Raw genomic sequence first — 21,355 nt, 5'->3', positions numbered from 1 at the left:
ACATATCTGAGCTGGCTTTTGGAAACTGCCACCTACTCCCAGACAACAGTCCACCACCCAGGCGGCCGGAAGCCCTTGTTGTTGGAAAGCAAGGACGGAAGGACACTGTGCAAGGTCAACTGATGCATGTCCTCAGCCCTCTGCATGTCACCTGCATCTGGCAGGTTCTAAGAGCAGCCAGGAGTTGAGACACAAAAGTGACACACAGCAGAGAGAAGGGAGCAAATTCTGGAATTCTTGGGTTTCTGTGCTCTCTGCATCACCTACTAAGTGTGAGAGCCTGGAGCAAATCCTCTCCCCACACCATCTCAGCTTTTAACACTGCAATGAATATTCTGAGGAGGAAGGAGACAATGCTAACGTGTGACACACACAGAGCCTACAACATAGGAGGCAAGGTCACACAGAAAGAGTTCGTTCCTTCAGGACCACCTTTGCCAGTCCACGGAGTTTCTGGGTGACAGGGAAGCTCTCTTAAGGGGACGGTGTCTAGGCAGCCTTGTGGCACACCATGCTCAAGCCCTGGGCACCTGGAGCTTGGAGTCCCCAGGGCTCTGGACCTCGAAGCCTGTTCACCTCTGCATGGAGCCACAACAAACAAGGCCCATGGCAAGCGGAAATGTCCGATGCAGCAGCCCCAGGAACAGCTGAGCACCCAGCCCACGAGAGGCGCTTGCGGGTAAGGAAAGCCAAGAACCCACACTCTCAAAACAGAGTCTCCACGGTTCTGTGGCCTGGACCCCCAGGACTGTACTGAAGAACCCTCGATAAAGGGCCTCACCTCTGCTTCTCAGTCCAGCTTCAGGCAAACAGTGGGATGCTCAGCTGAACTGGTCGACCACAGACACTGGCGGAAATTTGGTGACTGTGATCTTTGAGCCTTGATTTTTATCTCCCACCCCACAATGTCTTTTAAAAAGACTTGAATTAAATAATTTTGGTTTCTTTCCTGTTTTTTTTTTTAAATCCCACTGGTAGACTAGCAAAAAAAAAAAAAAAAAGGTAGCAGATGTACAGCACCTGGACTCCCTGTGCTTCCGGCTCACTCCGCAGGCACCAATACCCTGTGCAGTCCTGGGGCTCAAGGGACACACTCCTTCCTATGCCTGGCTTGCCAAGGTGATACCTGCCTCCGGCACCAGCCCTCCTCTTCTAAAAACACTCGGCTTGACTTCAGCAGAGGGTGGGGTGAGATTTTTGTCAAGCTGAGTTTAAGGACAGTGACTTTATGCCATTGTCTCAGGATAAAGGAAATGGGCCAACTTCCCATGAAGCTGCTCATGCTCAGAGTCACAGATCTCAAAGGCAAGGCATGTGGGTGTCCACACTCGTGCCTGTGTGTGCACTCGTGTGTGCATTACACAAGGGAGGAAAGTCAGAAAGCCAATAGGAGGTGATAAAGAAGAGAAACAAAATTTGAAGGGCTGCAAGAGCTGAGAAGTTATCCTGTTCCCAGAGAAGTAAACTCTGTAACAATATCAAAGTTAACAAGTATGCCAGTAAAATGCTTTTATTATTTGCCTTACCTGAACCTAGCCAGTATTTCATTTAATTGCTTTTCTTATTTTCTTGGGTCATAATTATAAGGCTAACTTTTCAAATAAAATAAAATTGTTCCTCCACTCAATGCAGACTGGTCACAGAGCAGGTTAAAGCACATTCCCCAAGCCCCTGCCACCATCTCCGGTGCAGTGCATCAAGCTGGGTTGGGAAGTGGCGCCTCTCCTGGGCCTTGGACTCATGACTGAGACAAGTCACTGGAGATGGCAGGTGGGCGAGCCTCCCTCGGCTTCAGACTCCCGGCTTAGTACGTGAATATGCCTGAGTAGTTGACAGGTGTGTATGTGCATGCTTGTGTGTCCCTGTGTGTGATGAGGTCTGGGAGTGAGTGAAGCATGTGTAAGACAAACCAGCAACTAGTTTCAGTATGCTCGATGGTGAGTGCTACTCTTCAGCTGGTCACTAACCAATGTCCACCAATGGGCAAGAGCTCCCAGCAAGGGTGAGATCAAAGTTATGGGAAGTCCTTTACTGCATAAGATAAGAACTAAAAACAAACATCCCTTTCACAGCTCAGTATTATCTTCTGACACCCAACATGCCCGAAACCCTCTTACACTCACTAGGCTATAAAATGGGCTAATAAAATCTGTAAAGATGAGAAAAGCCTTCTCATGTTAGCAGCATGCAGCTCAAGCGTTAAAAATTACTTACCACCACATGCACAGCTGTGTGTGTTTTAAAGCAATGTTTGGCCACTTTGAAATCTCTGACTTTCCCTACTTCACTCTGTATCTCAGAAGGAGACTTTTATAAATTATGTTTTTCCAAAGCCATGTATCCTCTGGCTTTGGGTTAAATCTGAGCAGCACTGGCAAGGGTATGTCCCCTCCTCTCCTGGGCACTGGAAGTATGGCTGGCAGCCACCCCGCGGGAAACGGCTGCCTCTGTGGTCCCACTCCTGCTGGGGAGCTCCCGGACACCCAGCTCTCATGCTGACAGGTGTAGCGGCACTGCTTCCCTGTGCCTCCAGCCTTCCTTCCCAGGCCGGGCTGTGGACTCCCTCCACTGAACTACTTGGCACGGGCTCTGCCTCCCTGTCTGGAAGATGGCACTGTCCAGGGCCTTCAGGCTCCTGAGAATAGACATCATGTTTGGGGGCACACAAGCTCCTTTACTGTAAACTCATTCTCCCCTACTGGCCAGGAGGGGCTCTCAAACGGACATCTGGTTGACCAGCTAGTACTGCTTACACTAGGTGTGTGTGGGAGTGTAAGGACCACTGGACAGGGAGACTAGATCTCCCTCACAGTGACCTATGCCAAGTGCCTTGAGCTGCACAAGTTTGAATTTGTTCATGTCACAGGAGCAGGTGTTCATTCCTGTCCTGCTGACTACTTACATGGCTCCAACAGGGAAGATGTGGAATCACATTTTATAAACTCAAAATAGTGTGGCAAACCTAATGTGTCACGACTATCACATGAGACATAGCTGACTTGACGGAAGAGAAAATGCTTTGCCCCACCTTAGCCTTGCTTCGATTTCATGGCCTGAAGTATGACAAATGCAGACTCTGAAGAAGTGCCTAGACTCTGTCCTGTGCAGACCCTCACTGTGTCAGGCTAGGGGCTCCCACTGACATTTCAACAACATGCCAGCGTAATGAAGCCCTCAAGTGGAGACCTCCACTGTGACTGCAGTGGTTAAGCTTCTCTGTCAACTTGAATAGCATGGGAACTGTCAACGGGCTTAGCAGAGCACACTTCTCACTATGTCTGGGTGGGTTCCAGCACTGTCACCTGGAGGCCTGTATGTGGTCCCTGGCACTGTTTTCCTCTCTGTTTCCTACACACCATGAACTGAATATCCATACTCCTCTATACCCTCCAGCCATGACATCCCTTCCTTGGACCCAGCTGACCATGGACCAGGTCGCCTTAACTGTGAGCCAAATTACACCTCTACTCTTTTAAACTGCGAGTGTTGGGTATTTTGTGTATCGCCAGGAAAAGCAGTACAACTCACCAATGTCAAGGACTCTCTGCTTGGCTGTGTGCTGCCGTGAGTGCCAGTACTTCCAGTATTTCAGCTGCTCGTCCCGGTTTTTGTCTTCACTGAAGACCACCATCACCACACTCTGCAAAGGGGAGAACAGGGTGCTTTATTCTCTGCTTAGGACCTACAGAACAACTTCCAGAACCACCTGACCATGGTCACATGGCCACATGGCCAAGTGGTTCTGGAAGTTGTTCTGCAGGTAAATTATCCTAAGGTAGCTTTTCTTGCTTAAAGAAAGCCTAGAAGAGCTCAGCTGTATGGTTTACTTTGTATTAAAACGGTGGAGAAATGGAGGGGAGGTCATTATTTGGAAATGGAAACAGCAGAGAGAAAAAGAGAATCCTGTGTCAACTTTATCACAAGGACAAAAGTAATCAGATGACTCATTCATCCCCAAATTTACTGTTTTGCAAAGTCATCCAAAACATCAAAAATATTTTTTGCATATTGAAAATAAGCATGCTTTTGAAATTTTTAAATAAAGAATGTAGTACCATTTGTAAGAAAACAAACATCTGCTCTTGGGCTAATTAAAAACCTCAAGCTAGCATAGGGGAGGAAACAAAAGAAATGCTAAAGAAATGAGGAAAAGGGTAAAGGATAAGTTCATATGAAAAAGATTTAAGCTTCAGATACTGTGCATGCTAAAAGTACAAAGACAGGGGCTGGGGATTTAGCTCAGCAGCACAAGCACCTGCCTTGCAAGCAGGTGGTCGTGAGTTTGAACCCCAGGACTGATTAAAAAAAAAGTGCAAAGATAACTATATTATCGATTTAAATATAATATGGATATAAAAATGAGCTTGAGAAACTAATTCTGTTTTGTACCAATAATAATCCACAACCTCTAAGGCCAAGGACTTGGCTCAGTGGTGTAAGTACCTGCTTGGTAAACACAAGGTCCTAAGTTCGATCTCCAGTACCCAAAAAAAAAAAGGGAATCTGTAGCCTCTTTGGTTCTAAACTGCCAACAGCTTCATTAAATGAAATACATGCAAACTCACTCTCATTTATGCAGTGCAGGTACCAAAAGCAAGCAAAGAAGTCTTCAGTTACAGTATCAGGAATACCCCTCTCATTTCAACACAGCCCTCACCCACTCTCATTCCTGAAGACTTTCTCCTCTGAAGCAATTACACATCTGCAGTCATTTGCTTATTTAGTTATGAAGCCAGTGGCAGTGTCCTCCTGTTGACTCAGCTCAACAAGGAATAAGATCCACCATTCAGCACGGCGACCCTGTAGCCTAAGGAATAACAGCAAATTCATGCAGGTGGCTGACTCTGAATTTAAAACCTAGCTCCTTCCTCAAACTACTACGTATCAGTAGTTTTTATACACGAAAGCAGATGTTGGTTAGAAGAGCACCTATAGGAAAGTACGCCCGTGTTTCTGGAATGTGGAAACAGCAGGTCTCCAAGGACATGGGTGAGTGGCAAGGAAGGGAGCCAGCTTCCGCAGGCGAGGCTCGAGCTGAGCCGGCTCGTCACTCTTCCCTTACCTCCTGCCTCAAACCTTCCCACTCAGATGAAAAGCATACAGGTGGCTTGTGTTTATTTCTACCCCAAATAAAATGACATTTTTTTTTAATTTAAGAGAGTTGGGTTCAGGAGCCCAATGGCCTGGAATACATATCACAGATTCCTATAACCTTGGCCACTGGCGAGCTTCTGAAAACCCAAGCTCCCTGATCACTAACAACATAATGACACAGTGCTTTTTATGTAGGCTACTGTTAGTTGCAGTTAATGACAAGCTGGGCAGAGTCTAACACGGGGCCTGCACACTGCAGGGTTCCATCAGCACGGTTTGTTATGCTTACAGCATAACACAGCTATAAACCCCTGCAGTTGCCATGGTCCATCGTCTTCTCTGGTTCCACCACAGGTTGGGACATACTAATCCTGAGTCACAGCCGCCTAGCGCCTCTCAACCCACAGTGGCTCAGGCTCAAGCAAAGACTTGGCTCCACCTGTGCTGGGGCAAACTCAAGGTCCCACAGCACCCACTGCAGAGGGTGCAATGCAAAGGAGCCATGGGGAAAACAAGGTGGACTGGGCACTTTGATGATGGCTGCATGAAGCATTTTATAACTGGCCAGAAGGGGCCATTTTACAGTGGACCAGGAAAATCCTTCAAGCTCTTCTCAGAGCTCTGCTATAATTCTACTTCTCGGTAGAGAGGGATTTGAGTCCCCGCCCTTCTTGGCAGTGTGGAGCAGGCCAGAAACTGGCAGGCTTCCAGATCATGAGCTGGGCTCCAGTTTCATCTCCCACCAACAGGAATAATGCTCAGGTAGGTGCAAATTCCTCCAAGTGACTCCTGGTGGGATCATGCCTTATCCCTTGAGTCCGGAATATGTCTTGGGCTGCAGAAAACTTTTAAACAAATCTGCATAAGGACAGGTTCTGACCGGATGGCTTTCTCCTGTACACAGTGCACTAGCTCCTTCTTGACCACAAGAGGAACTGATGTGCAGCTATTATGTGAAAACTTAGCAGTGAAAATGACAACTGTGTAGCCAGTAGGTAGTGAATGAAACAAAGAAAATTCCTTGGATACAGTTGGAAGGCATGCTCAACCTCGCTCTTGCCCTGGGGTTTATTGGTTACCCATTAAGACGATAAACTACAAGCCAATGCGTCGTTTTGCTCCAACTCTCGGACATTCATTCTAGAGTTACTTATTTTGGAATTTTCTCCCATGCCACGCCACAAGGCTGAGAGACACCGATTCCATGCACCGGATCCTATGCTACTTTACTCTGCGAACACAGCCGTACCCTGACTTTGCTGATGGGGTGTCGGAAGCACTTGTTGTCACCGGTTTCACTGAGTGTGATGGCATAGAATTGTCCTTTGTTGAGGTAGGTCATGGGGCCCTCCCCCTGCTTCTGGCGGAGAGATTTGGTGGCTTCCAGGGTATACTGAAATGTGCCACTGTGAACAGAAAACAAACAGCAGTCAAATTTACTCCCTTGGATATTTCTGCCTTCCTGAGCTGTGCACATCAATGGCATTGTGAACGAATATTAACCAGTGTTTACAGTATTTTAGAGACATAACAAAGCAGCTGGCAAAGGAGATGAGGACAGACCAAAGGTCATCGCTGGTACAATGCATACAGCATTTCTAATGGTGGCCCATAAACCAGATGGTTTGGGAGGGCAGAAAGGTCATGAGGGGACACAGCAGCGCCACCAGTACATCTGGCCAGTCATACGGGTTTGTGAAGAGTATGCCGGTGGGTCTCAGCGGCATTCACATGTGGCCTGAAGCTTAGGAACTGACAGGCTCTGCCAGACGTGTGGATGCCTCTCTCCTGGTCAGGATACCTGACCTTTCTTCTTCTTTAACTGAAAATCCAAAACTGTGCTGAGAATCTAGGTCCCCAACAGGGAGGGTTGTTTAAATTTGTTCATTTGTTTTTGCCTTTTGTGTCTGACTTTTTTCACACTCGCAGAACTCAGGACCTAGCTGCTATAAATTGGATTTGCAACTGATGGGGGGGGGGCTGCAGCTCACTGCTTGTTTTCATAAATAAAAGCTTTACTGGCACACAGCTGCAGTCCTCTGTAGATGCATGTGGCTGCTTCTCCACTGTATCAGGAGGGTTTGGTGGTTGTCATAGAGATTGCCAAATGCTCAGATAGAGACTGTAAAATGCTCAGTATCCAGCTCATTACAGGAAAAGTTTATAGACTCTTGATCAAAATAGTTTCTAATATTTTAAAAATATGACATGAGTCACAAAACAGAAACACAGAACATTCCCAGCCTTGAATATTAACTTTAAAATGAGCACAATAGGCATGAACCACAATTTTTTTTTTGTCTTTGAGGTTTTTGTTTTTTCATTCTCTTATTTTCACAGTCTTCTTTTGTTTAATACATTTGTTCAGGAAAACTTATTTCTATAGATATGATCAAAATATATTACAATCAAAATATATTATGCACACTGAAGCCAAAAAGGAAAAACAGAAAAAGTGAAACCGGGAAGGGAAAGGAGCTGAGGAGGATGCGAATGATCAAATATGTTACGTGAACCCAAAAATCTGCCAGATAAAACCCATTAGTCTATAAAACCAGCTGCACCATAAGAAGTTTTTAAAAAAGAAAGAAAGTCTTATTCCTGCCAGTGTGGGTTGGCCAGGGGAGCTCTCACAACAAGCACTGTCCTTCCTGAGCTGTCGGACCTGCCACCAAGTTTGGATTTTCAGCTTTTTCGATCCACCATCTTCAGAAGGCCAGCAGCAAAGATGACTCCACACTTGGTCTCTTAAAACAGCCTCCTGACAGGAAGGAAATGGGCTCTGGTGTCCCATGGCAGGTACTTTTTAACTTTATAATAATAAATTATTTTGAGGGATGAACTGTTCCTCCTTCATAAAAATCTGAGGTTTAATCTGATTAATCAAATTCCACAAAAGGTATCTCAGAAGACAGAATATAAATAATGACAAAACCAACTCTAGTGTTATTTTGCCCCCCAAAAAACAATTCTGATGCTAAATGATAAAATTTTACATCGGGGCAGGATATTAAGAATCACGTAGGACAGCAGCTTGTACTTCCTTTATATCACAGACTCTAGCGTGAGGCAAGCTGGAGACGCCTTTCTCAGGACAGCACGTGTGAACACAAATGACGTTCTGGTGGCGCTGCTGAGTCCCCTAAGCCTGCCTGGACCTCAGGCTCAGAGCACAGGGTTCCGCCACCCTCCTTGTGTCCGCCCAGCATGCTCTAAGAGCTGCGCTGCTGTCAGACTGTGATCCTGGGGAAGCCGCCCCGGGACTGGCGCGTCACGCTGTTCTCGCTGGCCCAACCTGAACGGCTGGAGCTGTAGCGCTGAGCTCGCTGTGCATTCCCACTTTTTCTGTTTTATTTTTTATAATAGAATTTTGTTGTTGTTGTTGTTGTTTACCAGTTCACACTTGCAGTACCTGTTTATACTCCTTGTGAGGCTGTGGTACAGCTCTGTAACACATTTCTTTCATGCCCCTGCTTCCCCTCGGTTACCCTCCTTCCATTTCCCCTTGAGAAAGATCTCTGCCCCTGCTTCCTATCCTTTTTTACGCTCTGCTTACACTTTGGGTTTCTCCACCAGGAAAACCCATGTAATTCCCAAGCGTGTGTATCCGATTATTTCACATAATAGCTGGGGATTTAGCTCAGTGGCGTGAGTGCTTGCCTGGCAAGTGTGAGGTCATGAGTTTGATCGCTGGTACCAAAAAGAAAAAAAAAAAAAAAAGAATATATCTATTTCACATAGCATTATGAGCGCAAAGCCCATCCATTTTCCTGCAAATGCCTCAAGTCTATCCTTCTTTCTGGCACAGCAGTACTCGCTGTGTGTAAACACCGCCTCTTCTATTCTGTCCCCACTTTAGAGGGGGGCTGGGCCAAAACTGGAGATAAGAAGTAGAAGTTCATTTGCAGAGAGAAAAGAATTGAAGGCAAAGGAAAGCAGATTTTGTAAAATGAAAGTACACAAAGAAAAAGGAGATAACAAATGTTCTAAAGTCTATCTTTTTAATTCCAGGGTTCTCAGTGAAAATGAGTCTCCCAGAACCCACCTTGATGTCTGGTCGTACATGTACTCCTCAGCCCCAACGGACGCACTCCGAAATTTCTGCAAGATTCAAGTCATTGAATTAAAACCAACAGCTGGGCCCACGCCCCCATCCTTTGCCATCTATCCTGCTCCTCCCCCTCCTTAACAAGGAACACTCTATCTTTTTGGCACTGTGTTTTCAACTAATGAAAATGGTTTCTACTTGTATGCAGAACTCACACATCTGATCCACCCTGAGAAGCATACTCCACTCAGAGCACATCCTGGCTCTGTGCATCATTCCCACACCACAGTCTACAGTCCTAGATGGGGTTTCCTCAAACACAGGACAATCTCGCCATTTTCTGTGGTCTCTTAACATTTACTCCAAATGGAACACATTTTGCATGAATTACACAGAGGCCACATGGCATAGCATAAGCAAGACAGAAGAGCAGCTAGAAGCACAGTTCAAAAAAGCAAGACTGCCTAGGGCAGCGGCGGTGAGCCGCACTTGTGCCACAGCAGCCTACTCACTATCATCGAAAGCTCTAAAAGGTTTGCCGTCACCGCACTGCACCAAGCGCCAGCTCTTCTCCCTGACAGCTGAGTGAAATGAAGCAAATGTGGTGTTTTCTCCATCTGTTATGCTGTGTGCCACTGACAGTGATTAGGAGTATGCAGATTAATAAAGTACTAAGAACAGTGACTGATACACATGACCACAATGTATGATTACTAAATACTAATAAGTAACAGTAATTGACCACATTATATTATAATATTTTAAGAGTAGGCCTTTGGAAGAAACTCCTAAGTTTAGTATCACACAGGAAGTACTTGGGTCCAAAGATTTTCAGTTGCATGCAAAGTACAAACAGAAGACATTTCACTACATCTTAGAACATTTTCAAAAGGAGTTGCCCCAATGCCCTTACTCTTGATCCTGAAGTGAATCAGAAGACGGGTCCTTCTATCTTTTTCGAAGAAATCACCTTCCTCCCTCTCATGTCTGTATACCAACTTCCATCCCTGGTCCAGAATTCCAAGGGCTTCTTCCTCAGACATGGTTTCCCAAGTTTTCTTCACAATTCCTACTCTCCACACTCTTTTAACATGGTTTCTATGTACATATTTATGATTCTCCTTGTCCAGTCATATTCTTTGGAATTGAGATCTTTCTGTGAAGTTCACCAAGTAAATCTTATGACACAAATCCCTCTGCACAAGTATTTGTTGACTTGAGTGAATAATCATGATGGAGAATTGTGACTTGTATTTCTTTTGCAATCAGTTAATTAGCAAAGCATCAATGGGTGTTTTCTGGAGCTTTACCCTTTGCTTTGTACCAGAAGAAATACAGAAATCATATAAATGGCACTAGCCTCAAGAAGATAAAAATGAGGACAGAGGGTAAATTCACATGAAAAGTAACAACAAAACAAACTAAAATATAGCAAAGAACTGTGTGTGAAAGTCTATGAGGAATCCCTCATCATCCATTAATTAACATTTCCTTACAAGAAAAGCACAGAATATACACTGGTAGGAAAGGAAGATAAGCAAAACTGAAGGGAGATTTAGATTTCAAAACCTGTCAGCTTCTCTCCAACTCCAAAGAAGGACATGTGTAGACTGAAAGAACTGGGCAGAGCAGTCCAGATGGAAGAAGACCAGCATGAATCAAGCCAAAATGGTGGGTATAAATGGAGCTGGTCTATGTGGCCAAAGAAGCAAGCCTGGCCTAAAAGCCTAGGTCTCCGTCGCCTGATAGTAGCCACTAACCTTATGCACTACTAGAATAGAATAAAATTAGATATTCAGTTCCCAAGCCAACTAGTCACATTTTAATACTAATTTGCCATGTGTGGCTAAAGGCTACCTCATTGGAAGGCACAAAAGAAAATTTCCATTGTTGCAAAAAGTTCTGTTCAAGAGAGATGAGTTATAGTTAGAAACCACATGGTGGAACAGGAAGCAGCATGCGCACACACACAAAGCATTTAAGAAAATGGCTCTAAGAGTCCTTTCCAAGTTGTGTTTGAGGGAATGTGTGATGACCCATCACCATGGCAAATCAGCATTAGTAACTGTGGCCATGGAGTCTGCAGCCAGAGGGAAGGGTGTCCACTATACAAGTTGGTCTATAAATTATATGATTTCACTGCCCCAGATGTAATTGGCATGATATCATGAGTGCTCAAACTCATAAAAACTGTCAACTCTGTACTGAGTTCTACAAAATTCTACACCAATGCATGAATTTTTCTTGGCATGAATTGTTAAAATAAGAATAGCTGATATATCACAGGCATGAATTTTTTTTCAAGCTAAAACTTTTTGAGTCTGTTTATTTTTTTTAATTAAGTAGACAATCTACCTAGAAAATACCACAAATCGAGACTAGGTCTCATCGAAACCTAGTGACTTGATGGGTTTCAGAGATCTAAATGAGTTACTATGAAGAATTAGTGCCAAATGCCTAGGGCCTTTCTGGCTACAGTCATGCCATGTCCATCACTCCCCGAAAACGTTGTAGTATTACTCACAAAGTAATGCAAGGCATTCACACAGCCAGGATCACTGAGCCTTACTACGATCCAGTGCAGTGCACCTGTAAGTTCTCTCCTCATCTGGACTCAGAAATTAATAGTAAAGAAGATAATGATAACATACATTTGACAGATTACCCTTAAAAGACCCAAGACAAAGGGTAATAATAAGCATATTTAAATCTTGAATATCAAGATTCCAACTTTACTTTTGAGGTACAAGAAGAAAACACCTGCTAAGAGCACCACACAAAAAAGACAATGGTTATTTAACTGTGGGGAAAACCAGATATAGCTAAACAATTCCACGCCTCTGGCAAGTCACCACTGTTTTAGGTCCTAACCCTTGTGCCTGACCCTTTCAGTAAGTACATACTGAGTATGTACTTTTCCCAGGTACTCTGCCAAGTGTAAGGGGCACTGTAGTGAACAGAAAGGGAAAAGATCCCTGCTCTCAGCAATCTTTAGGTCTAGTGGGAAATCAAGCAATCCTTCAAGCAAAACTTTTCAAACAGTATGCATGCTAAAGAAGCAAACAGCTCGAGACGGTTGACCCACTGGTGGAGGGCAAGGCTGGGGAGTGACACCCAGAGGGGACAACAACACAGCTACAAAAGTGAGACACATTCCTCTCCACCTCGAGTGACTGGACGTCCTGAGCCCCAAGTCCTGAGCAGTGATACTGAGATACCCACTTTGTGGGGAGCTGGCGGGTGAACGGCCTGAGCTGCACACCCAGGCCAGCTTCTGAGTGCCTCTGCACCTCGAAGGATCCAGTTCCAACCGTCTTCTTCCTTCTTACCACCACATAAACACGAGGAAGAATAGGTGGCAAGTGGAGAATGAAACTCTGCTAACACAACAAGACTTCCAGACACTGTCATACTTTGCCTAAAAGAAGCACTAGATTTGCACAAATTTCCTGAATGAAATCTTCTTGGGGCAAATACTTCAAACTCATTCATATAACCAACTGGCAACAAAATGCCTAAAGATCATTGTAGATCATTCAATTTAACTTTCATTAGGCTGAAACAAAATCTGCAATGAAATGATGTTTTCCAAAATCAAAAGCACAGCTCAACTGCAATCAGTGAAAATCCTTTAACCCTTACTTTCTGGTAATTTTCTCACTGATGCCAAAATAATGCCTCAAACACAATAGCTTCCTTTCCCAAGGTTCTTTATCTACAACACCCATGCAACTGATAACACACACTGACAACTGATCCCACCCATACAGGCTTCTGTGACTCATCAATTAACTACAAAAGTGTGAAAAAACACATCAGAGGCAAATCTTTGGTGAAAAAGCATTTTGCTCATAGGGGCTTGTGGAATGATACCTTCAGTTTCCTGTCTTTCCTACAGAAGCATACCTTACTACTTGGGGGACAATCATATATATGATGATATCAGAAACTACAAGATCACTTGCCTCTGATTAAAAAGTTTCATAATTATTTTAAGCAACATAGGTAGCCCCATGACAGTGAGTCAGATACATTTCTGTTCATCAGAAATGACCCAGGCTAGGTGCTGGGGATTTTGCTCAGTGGCCTAAGCACCTGCCTGGCAAGTATGAGGGTCGTGAGTTCACTCCCCGGTACCAAAAGAAAAGAAAAGAAAAGACCTAGTCTCAGAAATTCTGTTACTGTGGCACTAAGATACATGCCTAGCAAATAACAAGTACTCACTGGCATAGGGAAGGACTTCTTAAACAATATCCAGAAGCATAAACCATTTAAGACAAAACTGACTAAGAACACCATCAGATTAAACATTCTTTGGAACACAATTAAGGAAACTGGAGTGGTACATGCCTGTGACTGCAGCATCCAGGGGAGCTCAGGCAGGAGGATACCAAACTCTAGCCCAGCCTGGGCAACTCAGAGACTCTGTCTCAAAATTTTAAAATTGTTAAAAAGGACTGGGAATATAGCTCAGTGAGGAAGGCAGGGCATAGCTGTAGCTGCCTGGAAAAGGAGGTGTGACAAGACCCCAACCCAGGCACAGAACAGTCCCCGAAGTCCTGCACATGGACTTTCTCTGAGGACTCCAGCGGGTTCTCAATATGATGGCCTAGACCTGACGCCGGCCTGAGAAGTCCGTGATATAAAAGACAGGCTACACCACGTGTTTGCCCCTGTGTTCTCTGTGTGCTAGCTGCCCTCACGCTGCAAATAGGACTTCTTCTCCTACTTTCACTTGGCCCAAATTTGCTCTGGAAACCCTGTTTCTTCTCTTATTTTCAGTAAAACTTTGCTGCCATTTGTGGTTATGTTGACCAATTCTTTTCACATGTTATAAAGAACCTAGAAACCACGTCTAAGCAGAAACACCAGCACTCCAGAAACTGGTAACAGGAAGGCCCTGGGTTCCAATCCCCAGCACCACAAAACATAAACAAACAAGAAGCCAAAAAGGCTACAGGACACAAAACAGACAAGTGATAAAGGGCTTATACTTGTATCGTTTAAAGAGCACTTAGGACTTCTTAAAAGAAACATAAGTAACCCAGTTTAAAATTTGCGCCAAAGATTTGAACAAACACTTTACAGAAGTGACAGGAAGGGCCAAGTAAGCGTATGAAGTTTTGCTCAAATTACTAGACATCAGCGACATGCAAATTCAGAATGACAATACCAACTGTGGCAACAGACTAAGTACTCTATGTAGACGAAGTTATAGAAAAGACAAGACCACTGTGACACAAGGCAGACAAATGCCTGCCACAAACCAGGGGAGGGGGTGGGCTTTGCCTCCAAAGGGGTTCAAAGGAACTTCCAAGGTGAGAGGACTTTTTACACGGTGCTTTTGATGTTGGTTACACAGCTATGCACTAATCCAAATTCTCAGACTCAGCACATAGAATTTATGAAGCAGGCAAAAATGTTTCTGCAAGTTCCACGGGAACCTGAGAAGAAATACGCAGTTGCTAATTGTAAAGTACAAACTGCACACATCGGGTTATTGATAAATACAACTTCTCTGTCTTGACTACTCAACCCAACAAGGTTTTAAGGAACTATCCTGTTTATGGAGGAAAACAGGCAACATCGTGGGCTGCCTACAATGTGGAAGGCCGGTTGCAAACTAGAGAAAATGGAAACGTTACAGAGCAGGAAGTTTCCACATCATTTCCTAATTCCTCACAAATATTTAAAACAAAAGAAGCTACCACTCAAAAGCTGAAAAAAAAAAGAAGAGGGGAAAAAAAGAAAAGGGAAAAGGCAAATGAAAGGGCAAGAGAAAAAAAGGAAGTGAACGAAAAAAGAGAAAAGTAGAGCAAAAATAATAATTTAAAAAGTAGAGAAAAGAAGAAAATAAAAGGAAAAGGGAAAGAAAAAAAAAAGACAAGGCGTAACCTTCCACACACATTCCCACACCCGGAACACCAGACCAGGCAGCTTCTCGCATTCAAGCCCCAGCAGCAGACACAGGAAACTGCCCGGCCCGGTGTCCGGAACTCGGGTCCGGCCGGAAGCAGGCGCCGCCGGCCCAGGGTTCCGGGTTCTGGTCCGCTCACCTCGGTGGCGCCGTCCTTGAAGCCCTCGCTGTAGGTGCTGTCGGGTGTGCTGCGCTGGTCGTCCTTCAGGTAGGCGCCGTGCGCAGCCAGCGCGGGGAGGTCGTACTGCGCCTGCTCAAAGATGACCACGCGCTGGTCGTCACCGTCCCCGCGTGGGTAGTGGCCGGGCGGCGCCATGAAGACAGGCGTGAAATCCTCAGCCTTGACCACAGCGATGCCAGACACCGGGATGACGGCGGCGCCCTCGGCCGCGAAAGGCTCGCGCTTGCTGTCCACAGGCTCCTGGCTGAGGCTCAGGTTCACGGGCACCGTCTTTAGCACCTGCACGCGGCTCTCCACGCCCGCACCGCCCACAGGCTCGCTGGCGCCCACGCAGCCCCTGCGGTAGAGAGCGGAAGAACCCCGTTGCCATCGCGCAGGCGCAGTGGAGAGGGGGCCGCGTGGTGGGGGCGAGCCACGGCTCAGAGCTTGAGAGCTAGTAAAGGAGCAGAGGAAAGCAGTGCGCTTGCGCGGAAGGGAAGGGGACCGGAAGGTGGGGGCCACAGAGTGTATATGTGGAGTACACGTGGTGCCAGGTCTTCAAGGAGTGCAAACATGCCCCAAGAAAAAATAGAAACTGAGGAAAGATTGCCAATGTGGCAGGTGCCGTGGCCGGTGGCAGAGGGACTGGACCGGAGCACCGTGGATGTCTGCATCCCTGGAAGGAAGAGGACCTATGGTGTGAGCAGATTGTGCAGGGCTGTGAGTCATTAACCAAAACAGACAAAAAGCAAACAGCGAGGGAGCGCTGACCTTACTCATGCCTTTCATGCTTTTAGAGCTGGGTTGCAGCTCTCAGATAGAGGGGCCAGGAGAGCAACCTAACCATCCACACAGCGGGCAAAGCAGAAGTTAGCACACCTTGCCTGCATCTGTCATGTCCAGACACAGAATGGAGGGAGGATGGGGACGCTTAGAGATGAAAAGGAACTGAAAATCATAACTATCAGATACGATGCGCACATGTTGTTTGGATCCAGATTGGAGCAAAGTGAAGAGGGCTGTGTGAAGTGAGGATTTTTGAGATAATTGAATGTGAACCGGAATCAGGTGGCCTGAAGGAGTGAGTCATTGAGTTGTGTGATGATGATTTTGAGCTTATGGAGTAAAATATGCTTATTTGTTTTAAGAGACACAAATCAGATCTTAGAAGTAAAATGATATATCAGGATTTTTTAAAAGGAAGGAATGAGGAAAATGGTAGATATCGAGGAAGTGTGACAAAAATTTCTTTGCTGAACTGGAGAAAGGTGTTCAAGGCATTCAATATACTACACGTCCACTTCCATATATGGTTGAAAACTCAGAAGTTTTAAAATACTAAGAAAGAAAAGAGAGGGATAAATGTGATTTGTAGGGGTGATAGGATTTGTTTTTTATTTACCATTTTGTAGGCTAAGTTCCTTAAAGGAAAAAATAAAAAACATTTTCTTCAGATCAAGAGGTAACATAAGCTCAGAGATTTCCCTAGCTGTGAATTATTTTTGGGTCTCAGGGAAGTAGTGTAACTGCGCTTATGTATTATAAGACCCCTTACCTGACCACTGGCACAGAAACACAGAGGCAGTGTTAGACAGAGATTTCTTGGCAGACTAAAGTGAAATACTTTCATTAATACTAAAGAATTTTAGGAGAAAACAGAAGCTAGGTGAAACATGTTAGTAGATGATTACTGTTGATAGAAAAATGATTTCACTAGTAAAGTCCCTCTGGTCAGTAAAGGGAGAACACTTACCATTTATGGATTATTCTGAATAATGTGGAGAGAACACACATGTTTTTTATGATCTCTGTCTCAGATATCTGGAATTGGATTTTTCTTTCTTTTTTTAATCTAGCATGTAGTTTAATTCCTTCCACAATGCTGGTCGCAGACAAAACCAAATTTTTTCCATAAGGTCAACATTGGATCTACCCATTACATGTCATGTGGTTCTTGTTCAATTCAATTTGTAACCAGAATCATGAAAAGAAAGAAATTTGTGAACCGAGGTACCACTGTACTTACTGAAACCAATTGAGAGAAATACTTCAGTGAGACTGGGTCTTCCAAGAATTAAACTTTCCTGACACCCTTCTTGGCTATCATGCATGGCTTGTTTTTGTTTTTGTTTTTTCAGCTTTGATTTTCTGGATAAATTTTAGAGCAAAGAATGGCCCCACGTGATTAGGAAAATATCTAAATGCCTTTGAGTCTGTCATAGACCTGTAGAGATACTTTTAGAAAATAATCTTCAAAGGCATAAAAACACAAGTCTACAAACATTTTGGGGTTAAGCAACAAACTGGCTTCATAGTCAAGTCAGTAAAGCGAATCATTTATTAAGCACAGTAGAGACTTAAGAAATTGTGTTTAATCTGAATCCAGTTAGTTGGATGATGCCAAAGCTCAGACCACCCATTTACCTCAGCATTTCTTAAACCCCATTGTTTAGAAGGCTGCATGGAATGTTAATAGATGTTCCTTTTAAAAAAGGATTCCATGATAAAAATCAGTGTTAAAAGAGAAACAAAAAAATACATTTATTGCCATAACAAGACCACCCCGGGTGACCCCTAGGCATTTCTTCACCTCTTTAATTGTAACCTCAATTTCCCTCATTTCACTCTTTTGTGGAGGTGACAATCCTAAAATGTGTGGCTAGCGTCCTGCAGCTTGTGGGTGTGAATGATTCACGGGCTGCAACCAGAGCTGCTGCAAACTTTCAACTCTGCATTTTGTCCAGGTGGCATTGGTTTTGCCCAAAATAGTCAAACTCCACCAGAGTCCATTTGCAGTCACATTTCTTAATGCAACAAAAGTCACAATATCTTTAGGCGTCCTTATTAACAAATAAGCACACTATGGACTTGTATAACTCTAGTCAAATCATGACTACCAGCGCATAATAGGTTCAGGCACCACAGCACAGTGTGTACCTCTGCCTGTGCAATCACATTAGCTTTGGAAGCGGATGCCAGAAAATGTCAGAAAAGCATCCAGAAAGCAAGCAGCTAGAACAAAGAGTTACTGGGTAGGATTGATTTACCTGCAGTAGAACTTAAAATTGAACCAAATACTAAATGAAAAGGTGCCACCCAAAGAATGCTGCACTAAATACACATTTTTTAAAAACTTGGATCATGTCATTGAAAGCCTGTTATTTTTCCAAGTAGCAGCTTCTGTATACAAATGGTTGTAATGATATCGTGTTAGCACTCAGCATCTTAATTCACGAATGCAATGCAGATCAAAAGGACATCCTTCCAAATTACATTCAGTGAGAAGCCTACTAAGGCATAATTAGTCTGTACAAGGTGCTTTATTGCCAGGTTTTTAAAAATGTGATTCCTGGAAATCACAAAGGTAACCATTAAAATACAACAAACAGCTAGCTGTTGCTCGGTAATGTTGTTTTAAATGACGCTTTAATAGCTAAGAGGTTTTTTCTTGTCTGTGAGACAGACAGCAAGCACACAGCCTAGATTCATTTTGCCCAGACTCAATTCTGATTATTGGTCTAGGATCAGCAGCCACTTGCACCATTATTAGCTCAGCACTGTCCGCTACGTGGAGGAGACGTCACTAGACCTGAAGAGTTTCAGCCCCTACTCCAAGTTACTGCTCTGGCCAGTGAAGTCCCAGCAGGCCTAGCGCAGAGCTTCAAAAAAGCCCCCAGTACAACAGCGAATGAGATCCGGACGGCTGTAATTTTCCACTGGACTCTGCCTATGAGGGGCTGCACTGGCCCAGGGGGAGGAAAGGGAGTGGCCTGCTGTCAGGCACAGGAGAGCAGTGGCCATCAAGACCAGGAAGAGTCTGCCCTCTGTGCTAGCAGGGGATTGTGTTTATCCTGGCTTCATATTTGCATGTGAAAGAATCTACAGCAGAAAACCCTTGTGATTTCCCTCACCACCCCACTGCAGGGAAAGATTTATCCCAGGGGTCACCTTGGAGCAAGGAGCTGAGCAGGGTGATCGGTTACTTCTAATCTTGTTTGGATCACGCTGGCCCAAGAGAAAAGATCCTCCAGTCACCCTTGCCACACCACCAGTGGCCTAGTCTCATGCCTAGAGCTGGGTGGCTGGGGTTACCTAAATCAGGATCCAAGGATTAGGATTACAAGTTACAGCTTTAAAACTGGCTTGATGTTAAATAAAGCTCTTTTTTTCCTCTTTGATTTCAGTTTATCTTTATTCAGCAGAGCAGGAAAACGGGATGGCAGGCCTTGCTGTCCCTGTTCTTGGGCCTCCCCAGCTACCTCCTTCCTCTGAGAAACCTACCACCAGGCCCCTCCTGCATCCAGAGCCCTCCTCTCCTCCTCCTCCATCCAGAGCCCTCTTCCCCACTCTTCATCCAGAGCCTTCCTCTTCTTCCTCCCCATCCAGAGCCCTCCGCTCCCTCCTCCTCCATCCATAGCCCTCCTCGGTTAAGAATCCCCCTTTCTCTCTTTCATCAAGAGCCCTCCCTCTGGTGTCTGACTCCTCTGGAGCCCAACTGCAGTGACAGAGCAGTGGGACTGATAAGAAAAGTTAGGCAATTGCCTAAATTCCTGGGACTTTAGAACTCCACAGTAGGGCATCTGAAGAGTTTGCCCTGAGCCCTTGCTGAACTAAAACGCTACTTACTGTCATTGGTGCGACTCCAGAGACAAAGGAGGCAAAGCTGTGGGACCTCAGCTCCTTCCAGGAGCAAAATCCCCAGTTTCACAGCACTGTTCTCACAAGCCATGCAGAGGGAGCGCATCTTACCTTTTATCCTGGTCTTCTTGGCTCTCGCTTGCTTTGCTTACAGACAGCAGCCTCTTGTCTCGAGGAACCTGGAAACACACCAGTCATCAGTTGGACTCAGAGAGCAGGCAGGGTGAGCATGTGCAGAGCCGGATGCCGCCGTAAGCACGGAATGAAAATGGAATGATCTCCAGGGAGAAGAGCTGCATTTGTGAATGTCGAGATGGTTAAACACAAAAGTGGCCGTGCAGCCAGAGACTGAAAGGCGGTGACACACATACGAGAGCATCACAAGGAGAAATAACCGAGTTGACCAAAGCCACTCTTGCTGGCCCTGACGCTGCTATGCTGTCCTCACCTTGGGAGTGGACATGGAGTGGACCTGAATTTGGGTACCTTTGAGCCAACAACATCACAAATGATGAGTGTCCTTTAAGGGGACGGGGACTGGTCGTCCTGTCTGCTGAGGTGGGGACAGGAAATTGGGAAGGAGTATCAGCCAGGGGAGACATAAACGGCCAAGAAACCCAAGCCCCCCTTTAGCCAGCCTTGCTCCCCGCCGTGGGCTTGCTCCTCTGTGTGTTTCACTGCCACCTCAGCCGTCATCTTCATCGTCCCCGAAACCTCCCTGAGATGTGCCTGGGAGGGGGACATCGTCCCGGCACCCCCCACACCTCTGCATCATGCTCACTGGGCAGGGTGCCCAAGTACATCAATAGGTAGGCTTGGGTTGGCTTGGTTGGATTTTTTTGTTTATTTTTAATTTTTTGCTAAATCTCTGGGTCTTCCTGTTAAGATGAAAGCACATTTGTGAGAAGGTCCCTCATCTGGATTCTTTGAGCAGTTCCTGTGGCTTCCACTTGACTGAATATGGATTCAAGCAGAGACCACTGGACAGGAGGACCACAAAGGAAGTGGCCAGGAGCCAAGCCCTGGACCCTGACTACCTGCGTTTGACTTAGCTACCACTGACTCTACGCCTCCCCACTTCCCTGGCTATAAACAGGCTTAACGCTGCGCAGGGCCATCACTTGTAAAGTAAGTTAGACTGTAAAGCACTTAGCCTGTGTGGCACCTTCTGTGGTAGACAGGAGGAAGGCAATGATGAGCCCTCCAGGTGTGGGTCAGTTCTGAGAGTCTGGGGTGCAGCAGGCATTGCTGAGTTCCGGGTGGAAGCGACTGAGTAAAGGCCATTCCTGTCGTGCACTGGACTGGACAGTTACCGTAGTTTCAGTATCCAGCGCACCAGTGTTCATTCCAGCCCCACTCTCAAGGGCCCAAAGGAGGAAATCACCCGGCCGGCCGTCATCGGAAGAGTGGACACGTGACATGTCGAATGTCCACGCAAGGGAGTACTACTGACCCTTAAGAGGGAATGAAACCCTGACACGTGCCTTAGTAGGAAGAC

At 45.4% G+C, this 21,355-nt stretch overlaps 1 protein-coding gene across 4 annotated transcripts in view; it reads right to left on the bottom strand.

Annotated features, from left to right (window-relative positions):
- Grhl2 (grainyhead like transcription factor 2) overlaps window positions 1–21,355 on the bottom strand; it is a 122,788-nt gene that overhangs the window by 61,307 nt on the left and 40,126 nt on the right. For 3 of the 4 annotated variants that reach the window (XM_013143817.3, XM_063257685.1, XM_063257686.1), the window contains exons 3-7: window positions 19,969–20,036; window positions 15,199–15,577; window positions 9,140–9,195; window positions 6,344–6,500; window positions 3,529–3,640 (exon numbers count right to left, since the gene is read on the bottom strand). In XM_013143817.3, coding sequence (XP_012999271.1) covers window positions 3,529–3,640; window positions 6,344–6,500; window positions 9,140–9,195; window positions 15,199–15,577; window positions 19,969–20,036 — 772 coding nt within the window. The remainder of the gene's footprint in view (window positions 1–3,528; window positions 3,641–6,343; window positions 6,501–9,139; window positions 9,196–15,198; window positions 15,578–19,968; window positions 20,037–21,355) is intronic. The other variant, XM_063257687.1, reaches the window with a different exon arrangement.

Source organism: Cavia porcellus, unplaced genomic scaffold (genome assembly GCF_034190915.1).
Source record: "Cavia porcellus strain 051 isolate PalLab524CR breed Dunkin Hartley unplaced genomic scaffold, mCavPor4.1 scaffold_10, whole genome shotgun sequence".
Classification (NCBI taxonomy): domain Eukaryota; kingdom Metazoa; phylum Chordata; class Mammalia; order Rodentia; family Caviidae; genus Cavia; species Cavia porcellus.
The sequence above is the reverse complement of the archived record's forward strand: the minus strand, read 5'-3'. Positions and strand labels throughout refer to the sequence as shown.